Source organism: Onychomys torridus, chromosome 4, assembly GCF_903995425.1.
Source record: "Onychomys torridus chromosome 4, mOncTor1.1, whole genome shotgun sequence".
Taxonomy (NCBI): domain Eukaryota; kingdom Metazoa; phylum Chordata; class Mammalia; order Rodentia; family Cricetidae; genus Onychomys; species Onychomys torridus.
The window spans coordinates 8155562-8179943 of record NC_050446.1 but is presented as its reverse complement, the minus strand read 5'-3'; the positions used below and the strand labels follow the sequence as shown (position 1 = coordinate 8179943).

The following is a 24382-nucleotide window of genomic DNA, read 5'->3' as shown; positions in this document are numbered from 1 at the left end:
CGGCACATGAACTGGCATGTCATAGCTGTCATGTAGATAACACCTCTGAGGGCCTGCAGGACCCTGGCAGTGCAGAGGTCCATGGTGCATGCTTCACTGAGCAACACATGTTCTGAAGTGTGTTATCTCTGTGATTCTGTGGCATGCACTCTGTGTGTGGTGTCTCTGGTGTATGCATGCCTGTCTTCTCCATGTGGGTGGGTGTGGTGTCTGTGTGCCATGTGTATGGTCCGATGTGTCAATGTGCTCGTGTGTGTATGTGTGTGTGTGTGTGTGTGTGTGTGTGTGTGTGTGTGTGTTTGTGATGTGCCTGCCAGTGGTTTGCATGCATTTCCCTGTGTGTATGTGTGTATGTGTGTATGTGGGGGGGGGGGTGTGTTTCTGTGGTATGTGTGGGAGTGCCTTTGCGTCAGTGTTTCTCCACGTATATGATGTGTTGTGTGCCTTTCCATGTCCATGTGTATCTGTGGTGTGTCCCCATATATGTGGAGTAGCTATGTGGTATGTGTAGTCTTGTGTGGTGTGCTTCTCCATGCATGGGGTCTATATATGGTGTGCATATAGTGTGTTTACTGTGTGTTGTATACCTTGGCTGCATCTGTTGTGAATGTGTGGTATGTTCTCTGTGTGTGGGGTCTCCATTGCTGTGGTGTGTGTGTCTGTGGTGTTCTCCCTGCGTGTGGGGTCTCCGGGTGGTATGTATGTGCTGTTCTTTGTGTGTGGGGTCTCTGGTGTATGTGTGCCTCCCCGTGTCCTGCTTCTGTCCCCGAGGCATCCTGTGTGTGGGGTCTCTGTAGTGTAGGTGGTATGTAGTGGTGTGTGTGTGTGTTGTGTGCCTCATGCCTCTGCATTTTCTGCTTCAGCGTCCAAGTCCCTCTCCCTGCGTGGGTCTGTTCCATAAGTTCTCAGATTCTCCATGGTGGCCACGTCCCGGGTCTCAGGTTGGAAGCCAGGCTCCCCACGGTCAGGCGCGGGGAACCCGGGATTCAGGAATCCACAGTGGGCGCCGCGCTAAGGAAACTTTCCGATGCTGGGCGAGAGATGAAGTTTTGCGGCCTAAAGCCAGGCCAATACTGCCCCCGCGCGGCGCGACGCGGCGCTGCAGGCGGCCGGGGAAACCGAGGCAGAGAGGGCACCCGCGGCCCGCAGCACTCCGGGGAAACTGGGAGCCCTCGTTCTGGATCGCAGCCTGAAAGCCCAGAAAGAGAACCAAGCCAAGCTCCAGCCCAGCGCTGGGGACGCTGCTGCATCGCGTCGCAAGTCCAGATCTACCTTTCTTCAGCCCTTCGCCCTCCCCAGCCCTCCTGGTCCCTAAGATGACCAGCCCAGTCCAGCCCAACCCCGCTTTAGCATCCTGTCCTCCCGGTTAGGACCAAGCTCCGCAGCGAGTCCGAGCTGTTTCTTCACCGGCCAGTAGGTGGCAATAAAGACCTGGCCAGAGCACAAGGACAAGGCGGAAACTCCAAAGGGAGGGAGGGAGGCTCCCAAGTTTCCTCCAGGGGTTGGGACATGGTGTGGTAGGGCACCCAGGTGTATGGAGGTGGCTCGGCTAATGCAGCAAATGAGCTCTAGGAGATGCCTGCCATCTCGTCTGGGGCCACTTCCCCATGTGGCTTTGAACACTGTATCAGGCTAAGGCGGCTAAGGTTTGCCCACACACGGGGTTATTTTTCCTGGGCTAGGGTCTGGATACCCTCACCCTCTACAAGATGGCACTACAGACAGGAAGGAGTTGAGTTGTTTCTCCACTGCCCCAGGCTAAGATAATAGCTGGGGGTCTACTTCAGGTGTGAACTGATCTGGGTTCGAGGTTGTGCAGTGAGTTGGACACCGCCCAGAAAAGCATTCCCTGGATCGGGCTGAGCCCCTGGGATGCCCTGTCTCTCCACCTCCAATACCTCACCCTCTTCAGCTTCATCCCAGATGTGGTTCCATCCTTACCCCCCACCCACCCAGGAACCCCAAGTGGTCCCGAATCAGGCACCCAGAGTGGCTTGTATTGGGAGACCTAGCGATCCATCTCAGCCACCTGGGAGGTGTGTTTATTTGTGGGGTGAGGGAGCACATTTCTCATTGCCTGGCCTTTTGGTTACACCCCTGGGCTGGGCCTCCGGCAGGCATCCACCTCTGAGCCTGCTGCCGGTTTGTGGACGGCAAGAGCCGGTAGCCCTTAGGGTGGTCTTTCCTCAGGACGGATTGCAGCACCAAGCTGGGCAGAAAGGACTCCTAGAGTGAGAAGGATGCCCAGCTGGGCACTGCCAAGGGGACCTCAGGGAGGAGACAGGGAGGACACGGGTCCTCCAAGACCCAGATGGGATGAGACAGCCCCCCACCCCCCCACTCCCTGGGGTGGGGGTGGGTGGGCTCAGGTGTTTCTGCAGCTGGCCTAGGCTGAAGCACAGCCCACCCACTCACTAGCAGCAGAGCAGCTAATGGCCTGCCTTAAGCATCTCCTCCCCATTGCCTGCTGGGCTCCTCACTGAGGGAGGCTGGGCCACATAAGGCCAAGCAGTAAGCCCCGTGGGTGACTCAGGGTCCCCTACAGTCATTCAGGGCTGCTGCTTCTGGTGGCCAGCTGCCTGGGCTGTCCACCAGCTTCTGGTTGCGGGGACAGGGCAATTTGCCCACCTGCTCCATAGTGTTAGGGGTGTCCAGGAAGGTTCTGAGGCCTCCCCGTGGCCTTGGCAAGGTGGTGGCCCTGGAGATGAAGGGTAGGCGGCTGCTCATGGTTGCATCTTCAGAAAGGTAGAGCTGTGGTTCCTGAGCTGACCTGGTGGGGAGATAGGAGTCTATGGTTTTGTGACCCCCAGTCCCAGACCCATCTACAGTTTGTACCTGGAGGGCCTGGGCCACAACCCTCCTCTTCCTCTACCCAGAGCCTCACACTTGGGGGCAGTTCCAGCATGAGGAGCCGGCCACAGTGTCTTGGGCCCTGGGACACAGGGCTCTGGGCAGACTCTCCAGCCATCTCCCAACACTTCCAAGCACCCGCTCTGACACCGACACAGCCGGCAAAGCCGTCTGCTCACATGGAAAGATATTCTGCCGGACTAGGAGAGAGAGAGAGAGAGAGAGAGGAGCAGAGTGAGTTCCCTGTCCCCTCCCCGGGGGAGGGGCACACCGACGCCCCCACCCTCTCTCCTCCCTCTGGCTGGCAAGGCTAGACAGAGCCCTGTCTCCATGGCAACCACAGGCTCCCTAGTGCCTTCTGGCTGCCTCCAGAGAAGTCCTGGGTTTTAAAACTACCACCGAGACTGTTGCTGCTGTGTGGTAAACTGTGCCCTGCCATGCCTCTACTCCTGCTCCAACCCCCAGTGGATCCCCTTTTCTAAAGTGGGAGGGCCAGGCACCCCACCACAGAAATTCCAGAGAGGATGCCAAGAATCTGCCAGAGATGGAGGGAGGGGTGTCTCAGGGTGCTTTTCCTAGAACCTGAGATTCCCAAGGTTTGCCTCAGACAGGGAAGTCTGAGAAAGCACACGCTGAGTCGTGGTGCCAGGGGGTATGGCCCCAGTGCTTGGCCTGATCTTGGATTTCTGGAACATCCTGACCTCTATTCCAGGCTTACATGGCTCTTACACAAACACCTTTTGCCTCAGTTTTTTCATCAATTAAATAACCAGAAGCTGAAGTGAGACGTAGCAGTAGCACATGCCTGCAATCTTAGCAGCTGGGAGGTGGAGGCAGGAGGGTCAATATTTCAAGGTCATCCTTGGCTATGTAGTGGGACAGCCTGGGATAAATGAGACTCGGTCTCAAAAAAGACAACAATAAATCAATATTGCTAGTCCTAGGCACAAGAGCTCTTAAATCCATTAGCTGAGATTATATTTTTGACACACACACACATGCACAAAATATAACTAGCCAGAAGCCGAGCTTCTTTAACTCTTGAGTGGTAAAGTGAGGTACCGGGGGCCACTGAGCCCCAAGTATCGGGAAAGTGGGTGTGTGGCGACCGCTTGTCTTCCTCATTATTCTGCTTGCTTCCTCCCACCCAGTCAGAAGTGTCAAAGGAAACCAAGTGTCCGCCACTGCATTCATCCTGAGAGTGGAGACCCCACTTCCGCCGGGGATTCTGAATTTCTCTGTTGGACCCTTGCAGCAGGTTCTCAAGAGAACAGACTCCCTCTTCTCAGAGTCTAGACATCTGCTGGCTCTTTGAGGATCCAGAGCCACAGCCTCTGACCTCTGCACCCCTGGCAGGAGTTTTCTGGAATTCAGGCTCTAGAAGCAGCTACCCCCTCACCTGCACGGTTGCGCTCCCAATAGCGGAGTGCCGTGTCCTGCAGGGTCTCGTCAGCAAACCGCACCCGGAAAGGACAATAGCGTCTGCGAGGCCTGGAGCCTTCTCCAGAGGGGCTGTGAATGAGTAGAGTCTTCACTTTGGGGACCTGTGTGCTGTGGAGTCTGCTGAGGGAGATGAGAGGGTATGGGAGCTAGGGCTCCTGGAAGATCTTGGACGGGGCAGGAGAGATGCCCAGTGATTAGGCGTGTACTACTGCTCTTGCAGAAGTCCTGGATTTGGTTCTAGCACCCACAACTGTCAGCCACAACTGCCAGTGGCTTCGTCTCTAGGTGTAGCTGAGGCCCTCTTCAGGCCTCTGCAGGCACTAGGCCACATGTGCACACCACATCCCCCAAATCTTTGGAAGATCTGCTCTTGCTTGGTGGCAGATGATATGCTCTAGGCACATTAGCTGGCCTTTTCCAAGGGCTTGTTTTGGCTTACAGTGTAACGTGCTGTATCCCATCAAACCTGCACAGTGCCCATGAAGCCCTGGTACCGTTCCCAGTGATAGGTGAGGAGACTGAGGCACAGAGTTCTCTGGTCCACAGCTGTCACTCAAACATGCCAGAGGGCAGGATTTTGCACTCAGGAAGCAAGAGGTCCTAACACACTGCAACCTGCCTCCTCATCTGTGAAATGGAGGTCAAGCCAGGCACAGTGACCTGTGGGACGCTTGGGAGGTCGAGGCAGGAGGATCAGCTGTTCAAGGTCATCCTGGGTTCCACAGTGAGTGCTATGTGAGATCATTCGGGGACAAATAAGTAGATAAAAATAAGGAAATCATGGTGCCCCACCCCTTCCTCAGGACTGGAGTGAAGAGGTGGGGTGGACTGCAAGAACTTCCTGCCGAGAGGATGCCGGGCAGAGGAAACATCTCTAGCTTCAAGCTGTTTCCACGGTTGTCTCTCTCCATTATGCCCCCGAGGCCGTATGAGCTGGGGCACACTGTCCTCAAGGCTCCACTTCTCAGTTTTCTCCTTCCGGTCATATGCTGTGTTATAGGCGGGATCATTCCGCCGTCACAGGAGCTGGGAGAGTGGAACACCCCATGTGGGGAAGCACCTGGAACACGGCCTGTCATGGGGTTGTGCTCCCTAAAGGGCATTGTCTATTTGTATGTCATGGATGAAAAGGTGTTTTCACTTCTCCCTCAGGGGCTGGGCTGCAAGCCTGGTTACTTGGCCACTTGGAAGTGGCCCATTGCATTTTCACCTTGGGCACACACATATTTACACATCTGTATCCACTTATCCTGTGTCATCTTTTGTGAATGCAGAGGTGTGGTTCTCATCTGTCCATCAAAGAGCCACGCAGCCGGGATGCCTAGGGTAGAACCTGGCTATAGGTGTTTGGGCTCACTTAGGCCACAGTTGGATGCACACAAACCTCATCTCTGTCCTGGCCACAGGGCCAAGCTTAGGCATCTCCTAGCTCTGCCTGCCAGTGTGAGATCATAGCTTCCCTGCCTAGGGAAGATCACTGGAGTGATCTAATGTACCAAGGAAATGTTACATACAAATAAGTGTCCAACTCTAATCTATGTTTTTTTGTAATGATTTACTTATTTTTGTTTTGTATGTATTAGTGTTTCTCCTGCATGTATGTCTGAGTGTTAGATCTCCTGGAGCTGGAGTTACAGATGGTTGGGAGCCACCATGTGGTTGCTGGGAATTGAACCCAGGTCCTCTGGAAGAGCAGCCAGTGCTCTTAATGGCTGAGGCATCTCTCCACCCCCTTAGTCTCTACTTTGATCCTGGAGAACTGTGTCAGAAAGGGTTCTGAGGCTCACAGAGAAATGAGTAGGGATCCATTAGTATTGTCTGCCATGGGTACAGATAGAACAGTAATAGTATGCTTTCTGGGTATGCATGCTCTCGGTCCATTTGTCCTTCCTTCCCTAAATTAATTTATGGAGACAGAGTCTCACTGCATAGTCCTGGCTGTCCTGGAATTCACTATGTAGGTTGGCCTCCAACTCACAGAGTTGCCTGCCTCTGCCTCCTGAGTGCTGACACTAAAAATATGCACCACTGGGGCTAGAGAGATGGATGACTCAGCAGTTAAGAGCACTGGCTGCTCTTCCCGAGGTTCTGAGTTCAATTCCCAGCACTGTGGCTCACAACCACCTGTAATGAGATCTGATGCAGGCATACATGCAGACAGAGCACTCATACCTAAAAAAACACATAAAGAATTTTTTTAAAGACCACCCTGCCACACCAGCTCTCTAGTCCTTGAACTCCCAGACGGTGCTGCTCTTTAGCCTTGTTCTTGCCTGTTTAAAGCTGTTTTTCCCCCATCTCCATTAAGAGCTCTCTAGTATTCAGGTTGAGGGAAGCATCATTAGTGCCCCAGGATCTTCCTTCCCTCCATTTCTTTGTCTTTATGTTAGTATTTAACACACATAATAAATAAACAGTAAAACTTCACAAATGGGTAACCATAGGACATGAGAGAAGGATGCAGCCGTGGGGATTTATGACAGGCTCTGAGCCGAGGGGCTGAATCTCAGGGTGGGTAGCTGGATGCTGATACAGACAGATGTGTAAGCTTGCTGGTAGCTTTATTACTCAGGGAGAGGTGATTGGCACCTGGGTTTATAAGTGAATGAAAGGGTAGTTATTGGGCAGCTATAACCAGGGAGAATTTGTGAACAGATAGAAATCTGACTCTCTGGGGGCAGTTACAGGTTCATGGCCAATAGATGCCCTTGATGGATAGATGTATGAGATATTCACAGTAGCTTCTAGTTCTTGGTAAGGTGCATGCAAGGATGGATAGGTGAATGGATCAATGGATACATGGTAAATCCATTAGTTAATGACTGGAAATGAGGGAGCAAAGGAATGCCTTACTCCTCCAGCTCCCCATAACTCATGGGTTGGGGAGATGACATGCCTCAATGGGCAAAGGTGATTGACAGGTAAGCCTAGCGACCCCTGTCCGACCCACACCCTCCACACATGAAGGAGAGAGTCAGCTCACAAAGCTACATAGCATATGTGTGTATTCACAGCTACTACTCACGGGTTGGCCTTTCTGGCTGTGATGAATTCACCTCTTGGGGGCCCCAGGATAGGCTTCTCTCTAAAATTGTCCTCAGAGTGCAATGATTGGTCCCTTGAAGACAAAGAGGTCACAGCTGATGGGAGCAGAGCCCCACTTCGGTAGCAACCAAGGCAAACCCTCCTTGACCAAGCAGATATCTCCACTCACCACAGGTCTGGGAGGAACGAGCAGCTGGGACACGAATCTAGGTAGTGCTCTGATGCACCCTTGGGGTACTGTGGCGCTGAGGGTGCTGGGAGGGGAGAAGAGGAGAGGGGAGAAAAGGAGAAGGGGGAAGAGGAGGAAAGCGCAGTGAGCTGGAGATGGTCCTCACTGGGGACCCTAGTCCCCACCCCACCCGGTTCCGGTGGCCTCACGGTGCGCCTCCGGCTCCGCACACTTCGTGCGCAGCTGGTGCAGGAAGTGGCGGAACTTGGTGGGCAGAAACTTTCCCAGCAGCACGCTGAAGGTGTCAGGGTTGTCGCGGGCCGCGGGCTGCGGTGTCCCCCGAGCCCCCGCTCCCCGGCCCCCGACTCCCCGGGCCCCCGGCCCCTGGGCCGTGCCAGACGGCAGCAGCGGCGGCAGCAGCAGCGCGCGCAGGTTCCCGCGGCCCCGCGGCCCGTACGGGATCCCGGGGGACAGGTAGGGCAGGCGCTCGCAGTCCTGCCACCACGCGCCGGCTGATTCTCGCCCGGTACGGAGGTCGGGCGTGAACAGCCGGGACAGCAGCGGAGTGCAGCGGCGGGGGGCGGCCCCGTTGGGACACCCCTTGGGCTCCTTGGCCCGGGTCCCCGCTGCGGGCTGGCGCCGTGACATCTTAAGTCCGAGCTCAGCTCAGGACATCTTCGCGCCGGGGGGACGCGCGGGGGCGAGCGGGACCGCGGGGAGGTGGCGCGCCAGCCCGCAGGCCATAGCGCCGGGTAGGGGCAGCGGAGCTGGCTCGTCGGGCAGGACCATCCCCTGCTGTGTCCGCTCCCTGCTGTGCCCGCGCGCAAAGACGGTGACGGCGGGGACGCCAGCCCTTTGGGGGCGGCTGTGACGTTGACGTGAGCTAGTACACGCCGGGCGCCTGGCACAGTACAGGGCGCAGGCACCTGCGGGCCCAAGATCGCCTTTCTTATCATTTAGCACAGTTGGGAGAGGGTTTGCCTAGAATGTGCGAGAAATTGAGCGTGGCGGCAAATGCCTGTGATCCCAGAATTTTGGAGGCAGAGGCTGGAGAGATGGATCAGCGAGAGCACGAGGGTTTGACTCCCAAAATCTACAAGACAGTTTTCAACCTCCAGTTCCAGGGGGGTCAGCACCCTCTTCTAGTCTCAGAGGGCACCAGGCAACACGTGGTGCACGGCCATGTAGGCAAAACACACATAAAATTTACTTTTTCGGGCCGTGCCTGTAATCCCAGCACTCGGGAGGCAGAGGCAGGTGGATCTCTGTGAGTTCGAGGCCAGCCTGGTCTACAAAGCGAGTCCCAGGACAGCCTCCAAAGCTACAGAGAAACAGTCTCGAAAAAAAAAACAAAACAAAAAAAAATAATTTTTTCGGGGTTGAGGATTTAGCTCAGTGGTAGAGCGCTTGCCTAGCAAGCACAAGGCCCTGGGTTCGGTCTTCAGCTCCCGAAAAAAAATTGTTTTTTTTATCCCCTAAATTTAAGGCTATTGCCAGGTGGTAATGGCACACACCTTTAATCCCAGCACTTGAGAGGCAGAGGCAGCTATGTCTCTGTGAGTTCCAAGACAGCCAGGGGGCTGGAGAGATGGCTCAGAGGTTAAGAGCACTGGCTGTTCTTCCAGAGGTCCTGAGTTCAATTCTCAGCAACCACATGGTGGCTCACAACCATCTATAATGAGACCTGGTGCCCTCTTCTGGCCTGCAGGCATACATGCAGGCAGAACATTGTATATATCTTATTGTTTGAAAAACAATAAAATTCAAGGTTATTGCTGGGTGTGGCGGCAGAGGCAGGAGGATCTCTGAGTTGGTGGTCAGTCTGATCTACATACAAATTCATAGTAAGAACCTGTCTCAAAATTAACAAAAAATAAACTCAGGCTGCACACCAAGTTCAAGGTCAACTTGGGTTGACTGAGACCCCGTCTCGAAAATATATCATGATTTGGAGTTTTGTCTCCACTCCTTATTAGCCTTGAGTCTGGACAACCAGAAAACTTCTCCCAGACAGGTCTCAGGACTACAGAGTAGGGCACGGCTGCACCTGCTCTCTGTTCATTCATTTTGAGGAAGGGTCTCCCTACCTAGACTCCACTGCCCTCCTGCCTCTGTTTTCCAAGTTCTGGGATTACAAACCTGGGCTACCACCTGCAGCTCACCCATGACTGAAAGCCATGGAGGAGAGAGGCCTGGGAAGGCTGGAGCCCCAGTGGTTGTAGAATTCAATGTGGATCTGGCAGCCTGCTCTCAGAATTGGAACAAGCTGCAAATACATGTGACTTTCTCCCACCTCCTAGCCTAGCCTCTAACGGTGGATCTGGGGCAGAGCCAAAACCGTTTTTTACTGCCCCCTCCCCAATGTTGGGGATGAGACGGAAGGCCTGGCAGAGCCTGCTGTAGCATAGAACAGTGTTCCACCATCAAGCCACATCCACAGTCAAGACACATTTTGAGCAAACTCCCAATGAGGGAGGAAAGCCCAGTTATCCTTCAGCTGACCCTGGACAGGGGATGGGGGGGGGGGGGTTGGGGCAGTCTCCAGGCCTGCTTTTTCCCTAAACATATCCTATGCTTAGACTGTCATCAGCTCTAAACACACTCACCGTGTGTGGTACGCTGGATGAGGCCCTGGAAGGTCCTGTGAGTTTAGAGCCCCCCAACAGGTGGGCTATTTGCTGGGAGAGCCCATCTTCCTACCTGCTGCCTCTGGCAGCCCCTCCCAGGTACCTGCAAGTCTTCTTGGAGTCATTGTGATCCGCTCTCACCCATAGACACTGGGGAGCAATAGGCACTGTGGCCTGGGGACTAGGGTGGGGCTGGTGTGGCCCTGGGTGTCAGGGCCACACCCACGGAGGTCTTGGCACTTCTGGCCAGGACGGCCATGCTTAATCCAGAGTACAGCCGCTCTTCCAGACCCAGAGTGGCTGCACGTGGCTGAGCTGGAAGGGGAGAGCTTCCTGTCAGTCCTACCCTCAGAGGACAGTAAGAACACAATGGGTCTGGAAATCCAAGAACCAAGGTCAAGTTCATGTTCTGCTTCTCTTAGCTGTGTGATGCCGATGACAGGTTTCTTCTTCCTGGGAGTTCCATGAGCCAACAGGACAGACAGATGGACAAGCCAGTGAGTCATGGTTGGGAGAGAGCTGGAGGAAGCCCATGGAAGTGCAGAACTCAGGTTGAGGGATGAGGATACAGTTGAGACAAGTATACCCAGGTATGGTATAACTTTATAATTAAAAAACATAGTATCACTCACGTGTGTAGAAGAGGCATCATGAAACACGTATTCCATTTTCTGTAACACACTTCAGAGGGATGGAGGCACACGTTTCCTCAGGAAATAAAGCGGGGAAGAGAAACTCCTTTTATCTATCAATCTATCTATCTATCTATCATCAGCTTGATACATACAGTACAAATTCTTATCCCAATAGTGAAATGTTTCACTAAAGCATGCCCAGTAACTGAGTAAAACCAAAACTTATTATAAGCCACAGTCGTCCTAGCGTCCCCCTGCTATATAGCCTCCCTGATTCTGTGGGATGCAGTCTGATTGTTCTTTGCTTTATATCTAGTATCTACTTATGAGTGAGTACACACCATGTTTGTCCTTCTGGGTTTGGGTTACCTCACTCAGGCTGATATTTTCTAGTTCCATCCATTTCCCTGCAAATTTCATGCTGTCATTGTTTTTCTCTGCTGAGTAGTACTCCATTGTGTATACGTACCACATTTTCTTAATCCATTCTTCAGTTGACGGGCGTCTAGGTTTAAACTCCTTTCTTCTTGGTTGTTTTTTTCTAAGACAGGGTCTCCTTAGCTTTTTTTTTTTTTTTTTTTTTGGTTTTTGAGACAGGGTTTCTCTGTGTAGCTTTGTGCCTTTCCTGGAACTCACTTGGTAGCCCAGGCTGGCCTCGAACTCACAGAGATCTGCCTGGTTCTGCCTCCCGAGTTCTGGGACTAAAGGCATGGACCACCACACCTAGCTCAGAAATTTTACTTTTTAGTTATTTTTTATTTTCTTTGTGTGTGTGTCTTTTGAGTCCAGAAGGGGTCAGATTGCCTGGGAACTGAATTCTACATATCTGGAAAAGAAACAAACATTCCTCCCTCTCCCCAAAACAGGGCTTCTCTGTGTAGCTCTGGTTGTTATGGAACTTGCTCTGTAGACCAGGCTAGCCTCGAACTCAGAGATCTGCCTGCCTCTGTCTTCTGAATGCTGGGATTAAAGGCATGTGCCGCTGGGCAGTGGTGGCACACTCCTTTAATCCCAGAACTCAAGGAGGCAGAAGCAGGCGGATCTCTGAGCGTTTGAGGCCAGCCTGATCTCCAAAGCGAGTACCAGGAAAGGCACCAAAACTACACAGAGAAACCCTGTCTTGAAAAACCAAAAATAAATAAAATACAATAAAATAAAAGGCATGTGCCACCACCCCACCTGCAGCAAGCATCCTTAACTTCCGAGCCCCAAACCATCTCTCCATCCCCTTGGCTTTTGGTTTTGTTTCTGAGATGAGATCTCAGGTAGTGTGGGCTATATTGTGTACCCTAAATAAAATTTGTCTGAAGATCAGAGAACAGAACAAGCCACTAGATTAAACTAGATAGAAACCAGGCAGTGATGGCACACACCTTTAATCCCAGCACTTGAGACCTCATGCCTTTTCTACCAGTATTTGGGAAGCACACACACCTTTGATCCCAGCACTAGGAAGGGAGTGATATGGTTGGGCGGAGAAAGGTATATAGGGCATGAGGAGACAGGAACTAAAGCTTTTTTGGCAACAGAGGATTTGTGGAGTTGGCGAGGTGAGACGTGGCAGTGGCTTGCTCCTTTGTCTCTCTGATCTTTCAGCATTTACCCAATAGCTGGCTCTGGGTTTTTTTTGTTGTTGTTGTTTTGTTTTTTGTTTTTTGTTTTAATTAAAAGACCATTTAGCAATTCGAGCAACAGTGGGCTGGTGTTAAATTTATTACATATGAGAGGATGATCTTTAACCTCTGGCCTTCCTGCCTCCACCCCCCAAATGCTAGGACTGTAAGCACTCGCCACTGCATAGTGGTGAATAGCTCTTAAAATTATTGAAACCAGAGCAGGTACCAAATAATATGTACACAGATTTAGGATGCGTGTGGTTTTCAGTCTCCCAAGTCTCCATAGCTTTTATTTCATTAACACACACATTGGGTGTGGTAGTGCATTCTTTTTATCCTAGCATTCCAAAGGCAGGAGGATCACTATGAATTCCAGGCCATTGTGGGTTACGAGCAAGTCGCTGACTTTTGAGAACATAAAGGCAGACACAACATAAAGTACCTCCTGTATGCAGAGCCTAGGGGAGGCATTATAGATATGTCTGACATCAGGATGTTGGCTGACAGAGGTGAGCGTAAGGTGAAAATATTACCATAGCTTTCATTGCCTGGGAACCCACTGCAAACGCTGGGCTGAAGCCTGAGCCCGCAAATGCTACACATCCTACCCTCCGAGCATAGTGGCTGAATCCTTACATCCACCAGTCAGAAAAGGCGACTAGAACTCTGAGGTTAAAGGTTTACATGCAGCAAGCTCATCTTTCTTTCACACTGCTTCAAGACTGCTGCAGAATGTCTATGAATGGATAGGGAAGGGCAGTCCTCTGGAGGGGAATCTTCTTGCCTCTATCAAAGCTATTTATTTATTTTTATTTTGTCGGGGCTGAGGACTGAACCCAGGGCCTTGCACTTGCTAGGCAAGCGCTCTACCACTGAGCTAAATATCCAGCCCTTCTTTTTCTTTTCTGTGTTGGTGTATTAGGATATTAGCTGAGATGGGTGGATGTGAGCAACCATGGTCTTTATTCCTCTTTTAGAGTGGAAAACTCTCACAAACGCTGGTTTTTAAGAATCCAGCCCTGCCAGGACGGTGGTGGCACATGCCTTTAATCCTAGCACTCAGGAGGCAGAGGCAGGTGGATCTCTGTGAGTTCGAGGCCAGCCTGGGCTACAGAGTGAGTTCCAGGAAAGGCACAAAGCTACACAGAGAAACCCTGTCTCAACCCCCCCCCCCCGAAAAAAAAGAATCCAGCCTTGTGGCCCGCGTGACATGCTTGTAACCCCAGCAACCGCGAATCTGATGCAGAAGGATCGCGGACCTTAAGGCCAGCACTCAGTTATGTAGTCGGACTCTGTCTCGAAGGAAAGATATATCCTTAAGTAAACTGGTGCTTAGTTCGAGAGATATCATCAGCTGCGGATCCTTCATCTTGAAGTCCGGGAGGGCCTTCCGTGTAGGCAAAAAACTGGGTTTAGGAACCCGCGGGACAGTGCGTTCAGGAGAGCAGTGAGCTGTCAGGCGGGTGAACTGGCTGTGGAGAGGGGCGACTGGGCGTGGGGAGGGGCGACTGGGCGTGGGGAGGGGCGACTGGGCGTGGGGAGGGTGAGCTGGAAGTGGGGAGGGGCGCCTGGGCGTGGGGAGGGGCGCCTGGGCGTGGGGAGGGGCGCCTGGGCGTGGGGAGGGGCGCCTGGGCGTGGGGAGGGTGAGCTGGAAGTGGGGAGGGGCGCCTGGGCGTGGGGAGGGGCGCCTGGGCGTGGGGAGGGGCGCCTGGGCGTGGGGAGGGTGAGCTGGAAGTGGGGAGGGGCGCCTGGGCGTGGGGAGGGTGAGCTGGAAGTGGGGAGGGGCGCCTGGGCGTGGGGAGGGTGAGCTGGAAGTGGGGAGGGTGAGCTGGATGTGCCAGGTGAGGTGCCGTGGGCGGGGCGAGCTGGCTATGGGGCGGGGCGAGCTGAACGTGGAGAAAGGCGAGTTGGCTTTGGGCGGGGCGATCTGGAGGTGGAGCCGGGTGAGCTGGCGGTGGGACTCGGCGATCTGGCGGTTGGAAAGGCAATCCGCCTGTGGGCGGGGTGAGCCGGCCGTGGGCGGGGTGAGCCGGCCGTGGGCGGGGTGAGCCGGCCGTGGGCGGGGTGAGCCGGCCGTGGGCGGGGTGAGCCGGCCGTGGGGCGGAGCGAACTTGAGTCCACGCCCCTCCAGGCTCGGGGAAGTGACGTGTACGGACAAAGGCAGAGGCCGCGAGGTGTCTGGTCCGGTAGAGTGGTGGCGGCTGCCCTGGGCTCTGGTCCTTGCCATCCTTCTCGCCTCACTCTTGTCTCTCGGATCCCGAGAGCCCCCTGCCCGGGTGAGTAGCGCGAGGTGGACGGAGGGGACGTGGTCAAGGAGGAGGGAAGTGCTCACCCCAACTGCTCAAAGTAGTAAGGCCCGATCGGCAAGTGACCCGGGCCTGCCCCACGTGTGTGTCCCGGAGAAGTCCACCGACCAGACCTGAGCAACGACTGTGGTGACCACGAGTCGGGTTAGAGGAAGCCACATTGTCGGAGGCTGGCACTCGCGCCTCTAAGCCACTGAAAGGCCCTTTCCAGTCCTCAGTTTCCCCTCCGAGATAAGAAAGCAGCTACTTCGAGGCTGGTGGGGGGAATTGGCGCCGTGCTCGGCCCACGTCCTCGTGGTTAAGTGCCCAGTTGCACAGGTTGCTATCATGTTTAACTAGTCCAGCTCTGGCCGACACAGCGACAGTCGTGAGCCCTTGGGGCCAAGGTCAGCCTTTTCTGCGGGGAGACTGCCATCTCGAAAAGCCCAGGCTTTGCTGCTCCACCAACTGTGTGATCATTTTGATCTTTTATCCTTTTGATAAGGGTTTGAAACAGCTGGTGTCGGAGGCCCTGACTGGGGTGGTGTAGTTGATGGCAGTGATGCATGCATGGGATGGTCACCCAGTGAGATGGGAGGGACCACTAGGAAGGCCCAGAACTACAAAAGAAGCCTGAATCCTGCCCTTAGTTGTGGCTCCTGTTTCCGATATGGTGTTTTAAGGCGCATCATGTCTTTTAGCATGCTGGTTTTCCTGTCTCTAAACTGGAGTGGGGAGGGTGATGTTGGGAGTGTTGGAGGTTCTTGTGGAATGCTCTGCTGGAAGCCAGAAGCCATAGGATCAAGAGATCAGACTCTTTAACTGTGAGTTAGTTCTGGGTGTACAGGGAGGGAGAGCTTGTGTTTGTCTCTTCCAAATTGATCATCAGTTTCACTGGTCATATGACCTCATAGAACCTTCCTATGGGCATGGGGTTTTTTGTTTGTTTTGTTTTTGTTTTTGTTTTTTGAGACAGGGTTTCTCTGTGTAGCTTTGCGCCTTTCCTGGAACTCACTCTGTAGCCCAGGCTGGCCTCACACTCACAGAGATCCGCCTGGCTCTTGAGTGCTGGGATTAAAGGCGTGCCCACCACCACACAGTGGGTGTGGGTTTTTTTGTTTTTGTTTTTTTTTTTTTAAACACATTTTCCTCACTTGATCTTCTTAAGAATTGTGTTTGAAAGCCGGGCGGGGTTGGGAATTTAGCTCAGTGGTAGAGCACTTGCCTAGCAAGCACAAGGCCCTGGGTTTGATCCTCAGCTCTGGCAAAAAAAGAAAAAAAAAAGTTTTGAGTTTTTTTTTTTTAAGATTTATTTATTATGTACACAGAAGAGGGCGCCAGATCTCATTACAGATGGTTGTGAGCCACCATGTGGGTGCTGGGAACTGAACTCAGAACCTCTGGAAGACCAGTCAGTGCTCTTAACCTCTGAGCCATCTCTCCAGCCCCCTGAGTTTGAGATTTTATTTTATTTTTTTATTTATTTTTGTTTTGTTTTGTTCTTTGAGGCAGGGTTTCTCTGTGTAGTTTTGCGCCTTTCCTGGAACTTGCTTTGGAGACCAGGCTGGCCTCGCACTCACAGAGATCCACCTGCCTCTGCCTCCAAAGTGCTGGGATTACAGGCGTGTGCCACCACCGCCCGGCGAGTTTGAGATTTTTAAGAAATATTTTCTTTTTATATTGGGGCCGTACATGTGAGCGCAGGGACCGTGGAGGCCAGAAGAGGGCATTAGATCACAGGAGCTGGAGTTACGGATGGTTGTGAGCCACCCAAAGTGGAATGCAGAGAAGAGCAGCCAGTGCTCACAGCTGAAGCATCTCTCCAGCACCTCCTTTGAGACCTAACAACTCAAGAGGGCATATGCTGTGGATCGCCTGACTTCTCAGGGGCACATTTAATCACCACAGCCTTTCCATGAAGTTCAGTGTCACTGTCCTCATTGAATAAAAACAAAGAGCCAGGCAGTTGTGATGCACATCTTTAATCTCAGCAATCTGAGGCAGGCAGATCTTTGAGTTGAGGCCAGCCTGCTCTGCACAGTGAGTTCCAGGACAGCCAGAGCTACATAGCAAGACCCTGTCTTAAAGAAACAAACGAAAGCATTTGGTTTATTATTTATTCATTTATGTTGTCTGGCAGTTGAGGGCTGTGCTGTGGAGCTGTGCATCTGCATCCAGTTGTTTCTTCTTCCTTTAATTTTTGATACAGTGTCTCATGTAGTCTAGATTGGCCTCAAAGTCACTCTGTAGCCAAGGATGACTGAACATCTGACCCCCCTGCTTTCACCTCTGGACTGCTGGGATGTGTTTGTCTCTTCCAAATTGATCATCAGTTTCACTGGTCATATGACCTCATAGAACCTTCCTAGGGTCTATGGGGTTTTGTTTGTTTGTTTGTTTGTTTGTTTGTTTTTTAAACACATTTTCCTCACTTGATCTTAAGAATTGTGTTTGAAATTTTTACGTACCACCATGTCCACTTTTTGGGGTACTGAGGTTGAACCCGGGGCTTTGGGAATATCAGGCAAGCACTCTACCAACTGAACTGTTTGTTTTCTTGAAACAGAGTCTTGTAGTTCAGGCTAGTCTTGAACAGTTCTCAATCAGCCTCCTGAATGTTAGGAATATAGGCATGTAATACACCATACCCAGCTAAGTGTCCTATCTAAGCTCCAGGTCACAAATGAGGGCCATTTCTTGTTTTGACAGGCTCTCACTTTGTAGACCAGACTAGCCTAGAGAGATTTGCCTGCCTCTGCCTCTCGAGTACTGGGATTAAAGGCATGGGTACCACTGCCCAGCTCCCTCCCTCCTTCCTTTCTTCCTTCCTTCCTTCCTTCCTTTCTTTCTTTTTTTTTTTTTTTGTTGTTGTTATTTTGTTTTGTTTTTGAGATAAGATTTCTCTGTGCAGACCAGTTTGGCCTTGAATTCAGGGATCCACTTGTGTCAACATCTGGAATGGTAGGATTAAAGGCATGTGCCACCACGCCGGACACATTTTTAGCCTGTATTGAAACCTTTTATGGTGTCTGCTGGTGGTGGTGGTGGTGGTGGTGGTGGTGGTGGTGGTGGTGGTGGTGCAGCACACCTTTAATCTCAGCACTGGGGAGGTAGAGGCACTGGGGATCTCAAAAAAACAAAAAGACAAAACAAACTGCCAGCCTGTGTGGTTGTGGTCAGCCTCCCGACCTTCTGTGTCTCCCCTCTCCCCTTCCTGCTCACCCATTGTGGTAAAGGCCTCTGGTGACATTCCTACATCATTTTCTTCCCTGGGTCCTGGAGTGGGAGGTGGCTAGATGACTCCAAGACTTCAGACTGTACAAGTGACAGTCTCATGAGCAAGAGGCCCGTCTTCCCATGAGCTAGCCTAGCATACACACATAGCCACCCTCTCCTGACCCTTCCTACCCATGGCCATGTAGTTTCATGTTGTAGGGGGACGTTTTTCTTTCTTTTTTGATTTTTGAGACAGGGTTTCTTTGTGTAGCCCTGGCTGTCCTGTAACTCACTCTGTAGACCAGGCTGGCCTTGAACTCCCAGTGTCTCCCGAGTGCTGGAACTAAAGTTGTGCACTGTCTCCACTACCACTACCGCCTGGCTGGGGGTGAGGGATGTTTTCCTTGATGTCCCTAATTCTCAGGAGCCTTCAGGTCACTCAGCAGACATGTTCGGACAGTGTCTTCACAAGTCAGCTGTAAGAGCAAATCAGCCCTGGCCTTGCATTTCCCGGCTTGGATGTGTTCTGCTTCCCCACCCCGACCGACCCCCAGCTGCTTCCTAGAATAGAAGCAAGGGTGATTCTTGTAAATTAGATTTTTTCAAGAGACTTTGGCATTTAAAGGAATTATACCATAGGCTTTGAGTAAAGAAAAAAATGGTGTTGGTGACAGCCTGTTCTGGGTGGCGTAGGAGCCTCCAAAAGGGAGAAATGGCCACAGCTGCGGATGCTCCCTCAGTCATTCTACCCCCAGCTAGCAAGTGTCCTTGACTCCAGCACTATGCAAAGGGTGTGCCAGGTCATGGCCCAATGGGACCTGGCAGCCTGGAAGGGGGCAGAGTGGCAGGCAGAGCACCTTCCTTCTGTGGTGGGCTCCATTTTCCTGTTTGTCTGCTAAGGAGCAAACTTCACGTTGGATGCCTGTGTGCTGCATGGGCCACAAGCAAAGCTCTGAGGTCATCATCTTCCGTGTTGAAGAGGGCAACTTCGAAGAGCAAGCTGAAAATTTTCTTAGGACTCGCAGGTAGCAAGGGGCATGGCTGGTTGCTGGGCCAGCATTGAATGGTTGCTGTGGTGCCTGGAGAAGCACCTGACAGCCCACTTGTCCCAGGTCGTCCTGTCAGTCCCCAACCAGGTACACAGTGATGTTCAGGCTGGTGTTTCCTGTCCAGTCTGGCTCTCAAGTCACAGTATGGTTCTGCTTGTAGAGGTGACAACAGTCCGGGAGACTGAAAGGTCTCCATATTCCTTTGTGGGCCAGAGACTTCACAGCTGAAGGTTGCCACTGTCTTCCCTGGGCCAGTGCTGCCGCTGGTGGGGCATTGTGGTAAAGGAGTGTGGAATTTAGAACCAAGGTCTCCAGCCTGTTACTCCAAGAGCCCCTTGGGAGTGTGGGGTGGCGGTGGGTCTTCCTTTGGCTCCAAACCATTGTGATAAAGTGCAGTTGTGCAGTTGTGGTGCTCAGGGGCTCGTGACAAATGGGGCCACTTTGCTTGTGTTTCCTTCTCCATCCAGGCACAAAAGTACTTAGCAGAGACCTCCCAGCAGCCCCCGGGGCCCTCTGTGGTGTGGGTCTTTTCTTTGCTCACTGGGTTTCCTCTTCTGTTACGGCATTCCCATGTGGACAGTTGGTGTTGAGCTGGGACTCTGGTGCTCAGCGACACTGCCTATCATAGTGGGAACCAGGTGGGCGGGCTGAGAGGCTGCAAGGCTGGCCATGTTCCTGAGGGACCCCAGCTTTCCCTCTGACTCTCCAGGCGCTGCCCTGGGGGTGAGACACTGTTGCCTCCAAAGAGCCTCTGCCGTTGTCCATCAGACATGGCGCTGGGGCCCAGTGTGAAGTGTGAGCTGCAGGGTCCTGTCCCATGAACCCAGTGTTCTAGAACAAGCTGCCTGTGTGGGAAGAGTAGTGCATGGGCTCTTTGACCTTCCATGTGCCCAGGTTTCCTTTCCTGCCCAGTGGGTAATGGTGGTATCTACTCTGGGGAAAACATGGGTGCTGGCAGCGGCCAACACCGTCATCCCTGCTGCTGCTGCTTGTCCTGGGTCTTTTAGCACAGCCGCTGCAGTATCCACTGTCTGACACCCTCAGGCTAGTTCTGGGTGCTTCCTTGCGCACTGCAAGTTTAGGATTAGCTTGAGACTGACAGCTTCATGAGCTACTCGGCCAGCATGCACTGGCAGGCTGCAGTTCGGGGCTGGTCCTCTGCAAAGGTCTTCCTCTTCCTCAGCTTCTCATCCACCAGCACTCTGGCCCTGTCTGCCCATGCTACTTCCACTGTGCCGCAGCCTGCCCCCCATTCAGAAAGGAGTCCTTTAGAGTCTGCGAAAGGCTCTTGAGGTGGAGAGTTACCTAGTGGTGTAAGGCCTGCATTCCATCCCCGGTACTGGAAACGAAAGGGATTCCTCCTCCAATGAGCCTTTGTGAAGCCACACCAAGATGGAGGAGCCCTTGTTTTCTGTTTAGCTGCTTCCTGTTTTCCAATCATACTGGACCATGAACATCAGATCCTTGCAGTAGCTGGGACAGAGGGCCAGCCACTCCTGACTGTTGTGATCCTGTGTCCTCAATAACACAAGGCCAAGCTCGTGTGGGTGCCGCCAACTCTTTGTCGCTTTGCCGAAGGGCAGGCTGGGCCAGGCCTAGACTGTGGCTTTGGTTCCCTCGGCTCTGTTCCCAGATTTTTCCTCAGCTCCCTGCAGTGTTCGGGAGCTCAGGGCTCCACGACACTCTCTGCTAAGCCTTCCACCTGACTCTTTCTCCTCAGTTAGCCAACTCTTGTTCACCCATCCCTGTCGGCACTGCCCTACACTCCCTCCCCGGGGATGCCTCCCGATTCTCAGTGGCCTCTGGCTGTGTCCTCCTTACTGTTGGGGTCCTGTGTGTGTCTCGCTCCTGCCTGCTGCTTCCTGGGACGCAGCCTGGCACCTGGCAGAGACCCTGCTCTGGAATGAAGGGCTGGCCCTCCCTGAGCAACAGCTGAGGAACAAGGGAGGCATGGAAGTTGCTCAGGCCTCTAGCAGAAGGCACGGGACCCTACTCTGGGTCCTTTGCCTGTCTTCAGGTTGTAAGTCAAGAGTCACATAGCTTCAGGAACCAGACACCAGGCTACAGGGTCCCTTGCTTTGGTAGTTCTGCAAAATGTCTGGGGTGCTGGGCTGTCGTCTAAGAAGTAGATGTCCGTTTAGGTGTCTGGACGTTGCTTTCTCCAGATGGCCTCACACAGTATCCTAGAGGCTTCGTGCGTCCAGTGCCTCATCCTTCTCCTCTTCCTTCCTCAGAGGTGCAAAGCTGTGGCCGGTGACATCATGACAAGCGAGGTGATTGGAGATGAGAAACAGTTTTATTCCAAGGCCAAGACCTACTGGAAGCAGATCCCGCCCACGGTGGACGGCATGCTTGGGGGGTATGGCCACATCTCCAACATCGACCTCAACAGCTCCCGGAAGTTTCTGCAGAGGTTTTTAAGGGTAGGCAGGTCTGATGTCCTCTCCAGGAGAGGCTGTGGCTCTGGTGGGGCAGTGTGGGGAGCCACGTCCACATACCACACTGCAGGTTCTCTGGTCAGCTGTTGGTGGCTGCCACCAAGCCCTGAAGAGCTGGGTCGGGTGGTGATTGGGTGGGACTTGTGTGTACTGTGAGTTTTGTCTCTGGGCCATGAGTCAGGAGCTGGCCATGCACTGAGGCCTCAGTAGTGCCCAAACTGAGCAGTCTGGGAACAGCCCCTACTGGGCCTGAGGGTGCTGGGCAGTGGGTGGTGACTGTCCTCCTGGGACTTCTGTCCCCCCTTCTCAGCTTGTTGCAGCACAGGGTGAGCCTGCAGGAAGCCCTCGCCCTTTCTCCACACCCCCACGCCCCCATTGGCCATCTTCCCATGATGCTCTGCAGTTGCTCTGCTTGCAGTTTTGCATCCTTAGCACTGTCACCCTGGGGGCTCTGGAGCGGAAGGAGAAACTGCACCTGTTTTTCTAGCCGTGACCTTGAAGCAGAAGCTGCCTTCAGCCTTAGAAAGAAAGAGGTCCACCTGCCCTCCTATGATAGGCCAGAGCAGTAGCCTGATTCTGCTTCCTGGGACTCAGGAGCAGGGCCCTGCAGTGGTAGTGCCTCGTGGGTCATGTGCTGCCCTGTGTTTTAGGAAGGACCAAACAAGACGGGGACTTCCTGTGCCCTAGACTGTGGCGCTGGCATCGGAAGGATCACCAAGCGCCTGCTCCTGCCGCTCTTCAGAGTGGTGGACATGGTGGACGTGACAGAGGACTTTCTGGCCAAAGCCAAGACCTACCTGGGGGAAGAGGGCAAGAGGGTGAGGAACTACTTCTGCTCTGGGCTGCAGGACTTTAGCCCAGAGCCCAACTCCTATGATGTGATCTGGATCCAGTGGGTCATAGGTAAGAGCCCCCTTGCCGTTCCCCAGGCTCGCCGCGGCCCCCACCACTCAGGTGTCCCACCAGCCTGGGAAGGATTTATTCTTTTTAAATTCTTAGGAGCCAGAGAAGTGGCTCAGCAGTTAAGGCTTTGGTTCATATTACCCATGGTGGCGCACGCCATCTTCAACTATAGTTTAGCATCCAGTGCCGTCTTCTGGCCTCAGCAGACATCAGGCACACACATGCAAATACAAACACCCATATACATGAAAAGTAAAAATAAATTAATTAAATGAAAATATAATTAGAGCCGGGCGGTAGTGGCGCACGCTTTTAATCCCAGCACTCAGGAGGCAGAGCCAGGCAGATCTTTGTGAGTTCAAGGCCAGCCTGGTCTACAGAGCGAGTTCAAGGAAAGGCTCAAAGGTACACAGAGAAACCCTGTCTTGAGAAAAGAAAAGAAAAAAGAATAATTTAGAAGGATATTTTTCAGTTTCTCTTGTGTAGCCCTGGCCATTCTGGAACTCACGAGATTTGCCTGCCTCTGCCACCTGAATGCTGGGATTAAAGGTGTGCACCACCACACCCAGCTAGAAAGAATTTTTTTTTGTTTTTGTTTTTGAGATAGGTTTTCTCTGTGTAGCCCTGGCGGTCCTGGAACTCTTTGTAGATCAGGCTGCCCTCAAAGTGTGGGCCACCATCCCCAGCTTAGAATTTTTTGAAGATTTAAACTGTTTATATATGAGTGCCTGCATGGCTGTGTACCATGTGTGTGCAATACCCAAGGAGGCCAGAAGACGGCATCAGATTCCTCCAGAGTTGTGAGCTACCATGTAGGTGCTGGGAACTGAATCGTGGTCCTCTAGAGCAGCCAGTGCTCTTAACCCAAGTCATCTCTCCAGCCCCTAAATTCTTACCTTTCATTATGACACCCCCCAATCTCCTTATGTAGCTTACTTAGATTGGCCTTGAACTCAAAGCCTCCTGCCAAGTGATGGAGTCAGAGAGTACAGGGCCAGGCCAGGCCAGGGTTTTTTAAGAAAAGGCAGTGGGGGTCGGGGGTACCTGGCCTCACAACTCACCTGGACTGCTATGCACAGGGCTGCTGACACTGTAGCAGGTGCCTTCTCGTGCGGAGTCGTGAGCACCCCACCCCTCTGCAGTGTGGGCCTGGCCCTTCCGTTTGGGAGCTCTGAGCTCCACCCTCAGGCCTGGGTGGTATGCTATGCAGCCGTCAGGGCTGGAGGCGCCTGGTCAGGTTAAATCCCTGCTTCTGACTCGGTGTATATGCTTTTGTGTGAATGACTTCAGAACTCTGGCCTCTGATATAAAACAGGGTTTAAGGTAGACGCCAGCTTGCTGGGGGTGCAGACACACACACATGTGCACACGTTTGTGCCCACACACCTCTGTTCTCCCCAGGCCACCTGACAGATCAGCACCTGGCTGAGTTTCTGCGCCGCTGCAAGCGGGGCCTGCGCCCCAACGGCATCATCGTCATCAAAGACAACATGGCCCAGGAGGGTGTGATCCTGGACGACGTGGACAGCAGTGTGTGCCGTGACCTCGAGGTGGTCCGCCGCATCATCCGTAGTGCGGGCCTCAGCCTCCTGGCTGAGGAGCGCCAGGAGAACCTGCCTGATGAAATCTACCACGTCTACAGCTTTGCCCTGAGATGAGGCCAGGACCAGAGCTCGGGGCCAGCAGCTGGTGGGCCACTAGACACCTGCCATCCACCTTTGACTCCAGTGGGGAGGGAAAAGCCCTGGGAAGGTGTGCTGTGGACTGGGGTGGTATACCCGTCACTCCAAAGCACCCGGGCATATGGAAAGCTGAGTTGTCACCCGTAGGACTGGCTGCCAAGACTTGAAGTGTGTAAACTGTTGACCCAGGACAGCCAGGAGAGTCACACGCAGTGCCTGCCGGATGGTACCACTTACAGGATTGGTCCTAGTCCCAATCCTCTGGTGACAGTGCCTGGAGTAAGGGGAGGTTTTCTCGCCTCTTCAGCTCCTCCCTGACAGGTATTTGTGGTCAATAAAAGGGTGAACCCTGTTCTCAAATGCCTCAGGCTGTCTGGAGTGATGCTGGGGGCGGGGGGAGATGACACGTGTGTCACATCACTAG

The 24382-nt window shown here is 53.1% G+C and overlaps 3 protein-coding genes across 10 annotated transcripts; 1 reads left to right on the top strand and 2 right to left on the bottom strand.

Moving 5' to 3' along the window:
• Positions 1-424: 424 nt before the first annotated feature.
• Positions 425-8224, bottom strand: C4H9orf50 (chromosome 4 C9orf50 homolog). 3 transcript variants are annotated; one of them, XM_036185328.1, is made up of 7 exons: positions 7717-8224; positions 7508-7592; positions 7319-7411; positions 4250-4410; positions 2885-3050; positions 2629-2770; positions 425-1189 (listed from the first exon to the last, which is right to left on the bottom strand). In XM_036185328.1, the coding sequence occupies exons 1-7, from the start codon at positions 8153-8155 to the stop codon at positions 965-967; spliced, it is 1311 nt and encodes a 436-aa protein (XP_036041221.1). In that variant the 5' UTR covers positions 8156-8224; the 3' UTR covers positions 425-964. The 3 variants fall into 3 exon arrangements, with proteins under 3 accessions (XP_036041221.1, XP_036041222.1, XP_036041223.1); XM_036185329.1 differs by lacking the exon at positions 425-1189 and adding an exon at positions 2025-2226; XM_036185330.1 differs by lacking the exon at positions 425-1189 and adding an exon at positions 2025-2226 and having other exon boundaries at positions 4250-4362.
• Positions 7788-24321, top strand: Ntmt1 (N-terminal Xaa-Pro-Lys N-methyltransferase 1). Of its 6 annotated transcripts, none has more exons than XM_036185332.1 (4): positions 7788-7981; positions 21170-21358; positions 22024-22276; positions 23678-24321. In XM_036185332.1, the coding sequence occupies exons 2-4, from the start codon at positions 21197-21199 to the stop codon at positions 23932-23934; spliced, it is 672 nt and encodes a 223-aa protein (XP_036041225.1). In that variant the 5' UTR covers positions 7788-7981; positions 21170-21196; the 3' UTR covers positions 23935-24321. The 6 variants fall into 6 exon arrangements, with proteins under 6 accessions (XP_036041225.1, XP_036041227.1, XP_036041226.1 ...); XM_036185334.1 differs by lacking the exon at positions 7788-7981 and adding an exon at positions 10701-10724; XM_036185333.1 differs by lacking the exon at positions 7788-7981 and adding an exon at positions 13626-13848.
• Positions 13659-14612, bottom strand: LOC118581359 (extensin-like). The gene has a single exon (XM_036183397.1). It carries the CDS (start codon positions 14610-14612, stop codon positions 13659-13661), a length of 954 nt encoding a protein of 317 aa, XP_036039290.1.
• Positions 24322-24382: the final 61 nt, after the last annotated feature.

Excerpts from the sequence above, each read along its gene's own strand:
- C4H9orf50 (XM_036185328.1), bottom strand. The coding sequence starts at position 8,155 with ATGTCACGGCGCCAGCCCGCAGCGGGGACCCGGGCCAAGGAGCCCAAG. Across the intron at positions 7,593-7,716 it reads TGCGGAGCCGGAGGCGCACC|CACCCTCAGCGCCACAGTAC; the intron begins GTGAGGCCACCG and ends CTCCCCTCCCAG. Across the intron at positions 3,051-4,249 it reads TTGGGAGCGCAACCGTGCAG|TCCGGCAGAATATCTTTCCA; the intron begins GTGAGGGGGTAG and ends TCTCTCTCCTAG.
- LOC118581359 (XM_036183397.1), bottom strand. The coding sequence starts at position 14,612 with ATGGCAAGGACCAGAGCCCAGGGCAGCCGCCACCACTCTACCGGACCA.
- Ntmt1 (XM_036185332.1), top strand. The coding sequence starts at position 21,197 with ATGACAAGCGAGGTGATTGGAGATGAGAAACAGTTTTATTCCAAGGCC. Across the intron at positions 21,359-22,023 it reads TTCTGCAGAGGTTTTTAAGG|GAAGGACCAAACAAGACGGG; the intron begins GTAGGCAGGTCT and ends CCTGTGTTTTAG. Across the intron at positions 22,277-23,677 it reads CTGGATCCAGTGGGTCATAG|GCCACCTGACAGATCAGCAC; the intron begins GTAAGAGCCCCC and ends TGTTCTCCCCAG.